At 46.7% G+C, this 3,205-nt stretch overlaps 1 protein-coding gene across 1 annotated transcript; it reads right to left on the reverse strand.

Moving 5' to 3' along the window:
* Positions 1–1,179: 1,179 nt before the first annotated feature.
* On the reverse strand, positions 1,180–2,858 carry LOC123048946 (uncharacterized). The gene is made up of 4 exons (XM_044471959.1): positions 2,623–2,858; positions 2,462–2,576; positions 2,117–2,228; positions 1,180–1,256 (listed from the first exon to the last, which is right to left on the reverse strand). Exons 1-4 carry the CDS (start codon positions 2,856–2,858, stop codon positions 1,180–1,182), a joined length of 540 nt encoding a protein of 179 aa, XP_044327894.1.
* Positions 2,859–3,205: the final 347 nt, after the last annotated feature.

Consider the following 3,205-nt stretch of genomic DNA (forward strand, 5'->3'; position numbering starts at 1 on the left):
AGTTTTTTTTTATTTTAGCTAAATGCGAGCTTTTGGCTCTGATGTTTAGACAGGGGAGTTGGCTAGTTTTGCACCCTAGTGTGTGGCTGTCTTCCTTGTAATAGCTGGCTACTAGCTTCTATTTTCTCTTCTACTTTTAGTTTGTGGTAGTTTTTGTCTTTGTAGTTTCTTGGATGTACTGAACTATTGTGATTTCTTTGCTATGCAATGGAATCGGGGCTGGGCCCTCTTCTTCTAAAAAAAAGTTAAAAGGCACGAGCAAGTGTAGAGCAAGTTGATAAAAGAATGCCCAGTCATGGCATTTGATTTCACAAGAGAAGAATGTGTAAGGTGCAATGTTGCGTACACTTTGTAATTCTATAATAATTTGTAGTGCACTGTGGCTAGAAGCCAGAGTACACTTGAAGCTACGAACTATGCAACAAGCCTGAAACTCCAACAACAAGAAGCAGAGTTGAGTTCCTAGCCATCAGACAAGACTGGAACTCCCAGCATTTTCCTCTCAAATTTTTATATAAAGTGAAAATTCCCAGCAGGGTAGATACACATATGCTATTGTTTAGAATTGCATGATAAATTGCGAGAAGTCTTCGAATACAGAGTCTTATGCAAAGTTATTACAATCAGTATGATGTTGTCAAGGTCATCCAAGTACTTGCCCTTTTAGATGCATATATAGCTATATGTAGGAGAATAATAGAGTACTAGCCGCACTTGCTAGATGTATTTCAGAATGAGAGATCAAAAATAGGTAAAAATACTGATGCAAGCTATGCTCTACAACAAGTGCAGAGCAGCTACACAAGAAAAATACAAGCCCACTGATACTAGTTGTGCACTTGTTTCTTTCGTTCACCACTGATCTGATCTGTAGTGGAAGCGAAAGCACGGCCAAAAGAAGTTAAAAAATGTTATGAGTTGTAAGAGGATAGAGATGCCACTGGATCAGAGAACAATATCAGATCAGGTTGTTGAAGACGTTGATGACGATATTGTCATTGGTGACGGCGTCGATCTGCGGCCCCGGGAACTGCATGTTGATCAGGATCCCCTGCACCGCCGCCACATGAGCCCAAGAACAGAGCAAGAGGAAGAGTGTAATGTGCGCGCGTGCTGCCGACCGCCGTACGTAGAGGTCTTGAAGTGGAGGAGGGATTCATACCATAGCACCGACCGCCGTCAAGGTCTTGAAGGCTGCGATGGGTTTCCATGGCCGGGCTTCATCCCATCGCTTGTCGCTGTTCCTCCTGTCCTACCTGCAGAGACAGAGACGGGGGTGAGAGGGAGGGGGAGATTGATCCACCTGTAGTACTAGGAGTACACAGCAACTAGTAGCAGAACTAGCAAGAAATAACCAAATTGAGTGTACACCAATATCATATGAATCCGCAACACAATCGAGCAACAGATTGGTAGAAGAACAGCTGATGCATAAACCGTGAACTGCAGGTGGAGAAATAACCCTTTTCATGAGTATACTAAGCACTAATATGGGTTACAGCTAGTTGACATCTGACACCGTGTAGACCATGATGTGAGTATACTAAGCACTCATATGAGTATTACCAAGGACTTCCATGACATTATTACCCCAAAGACATACTGGAAAATTAAAACTGCACTGTTTATGCCTTTGATCACATAAAAGCAGCTACCTCCCTTAACAAATTCACATCACTGTCAGTTTTGTGATATTGTTGCATAAATAGCTCTACGATCAAGTTAATAAATCTATTTAGAATGTAGTGTGTGCAGCAAACAACTTGATTGAGAAACCATGCTCTGTCTAGGCATAATACTCCTGACTGAGGTAGAAAAAACGTTGGTCTTCTAAGTTGACTTCAACGCCAACCATATACAGTAGTACGTACGCGTACAGACTAGTCAATGTAAGCATGTTGCACTCCTATCTATATCAAGTAGCTGAATTAGTACACGCATAGACTAATCGTGCCTATCTAGTAGCTCAAGTGACATCTCAATCGCCCTATTTGGATATAAACTTCAGCTCAAACAGGGACATCTCTTTGGTATAAGCTGGAAAAGTCTATGCCATAAGAGATGACGAGAACCAAACTGTTGTAACTCTTACAGTTAACAGAATTTCATAGCTAACCTCCGCAATCGGGAATATCTTGAACAGTATGTGTCCATTCCTGATACAGGCCAATCAGTGGTTTCTCTGGTGTTCCGCATACCGCTAGCTTTGCCCGGCACTGCCATTCTGACTAAAAAAAGGTTCCAACATTCAGACTTAGTGACAAAGCAAATCCACCAACTAATCACATCAATTGCTTATGCACCTAAAACATTTACTAGGAAGTGGGAACATTTTGAACCTAAAATTCTTCTCCCTTACTGGATCAGGTGACCAGAAGCTATGCAAACTAATTTAGTGGAAACCAAATAGACACATCATCCCACACATTTCCTGCTAGAGATTCGTGGGAGTTGCACTCACCAGCCTGCCCCTGCTGAAGGTGAAGTCCTCGATTCCGTGGCCACTGAAGAAATCCGCCACCTCCTGCAGCACCGGCGGCTTGTCCAGGTCGAACTCGTGCGTGCCTCCGGAACACCTACGAACCACGCAGAAGAAGAGTCAGCTCACACGCACGCACGTACCGAAGTGGTACACAGTATCTTGTTGAATCGAAGGAATTGAAGCGGCGAGAACTGAATGGTTGGAGAGACGAGATCGACGGATCACTCATGTGGCGGAGGTCGGCCTTGAGGGGCGCCGCGGTCTCCGGGGATGACGAGGCCGTCGTCGTCACCGCGGAGGCAGTCACCCGCGAGGGCGGCCAGCAGGCTTGGCCTGGACGTGCTTGACCTTGGAGAGGATCTCCCGCGGCCGCCATCGCTGCTGTTGCTGGATCCGAGCTTCGGGGATTGGGGATTGGGGAGACGAAACCCTAGCTGCAGCGGAGGAGGAAGAAGAGCTGGGAGCGGGAGCAAGGTTCGGGTGCAGCGCGAGGGAAGGAGGGTGCCGCCGGTGACAGAAAGGAAGGAGGGCGCCGCCGGTGACAGCGCGAGGGAAGGAGGGCGCGGTGCGAGGGGTGAGGGAGAGGCCGATCTGGATCGGGGACAGAGAGAGGGAGGCGGCGGGCAGAAGGAAGGGGGGACAGGTGAGAGAGAGGTAGGGTTTGGTGCGGTGGGTTTTTTTCCTTTTCTTTGCATGGATGGATGGATGACGTTGGATTGCTAG

The sequence above is a fragment of the Triticum aestivum genome, chromosome 2D (genome assembly GCF_018294505.1).
Source record: "Triticum aestivum cultivar Chinese Spring chromosome 2D, IWGSC CS RefSeq v2.1, whole genome shotgun sequence".
Lineage (NCBI taxonomy): Eukaryota > Viridiplantae > Streptophyta > Magnoliopsida > Poales > Poaceae > Triticum > Triticum aestivum.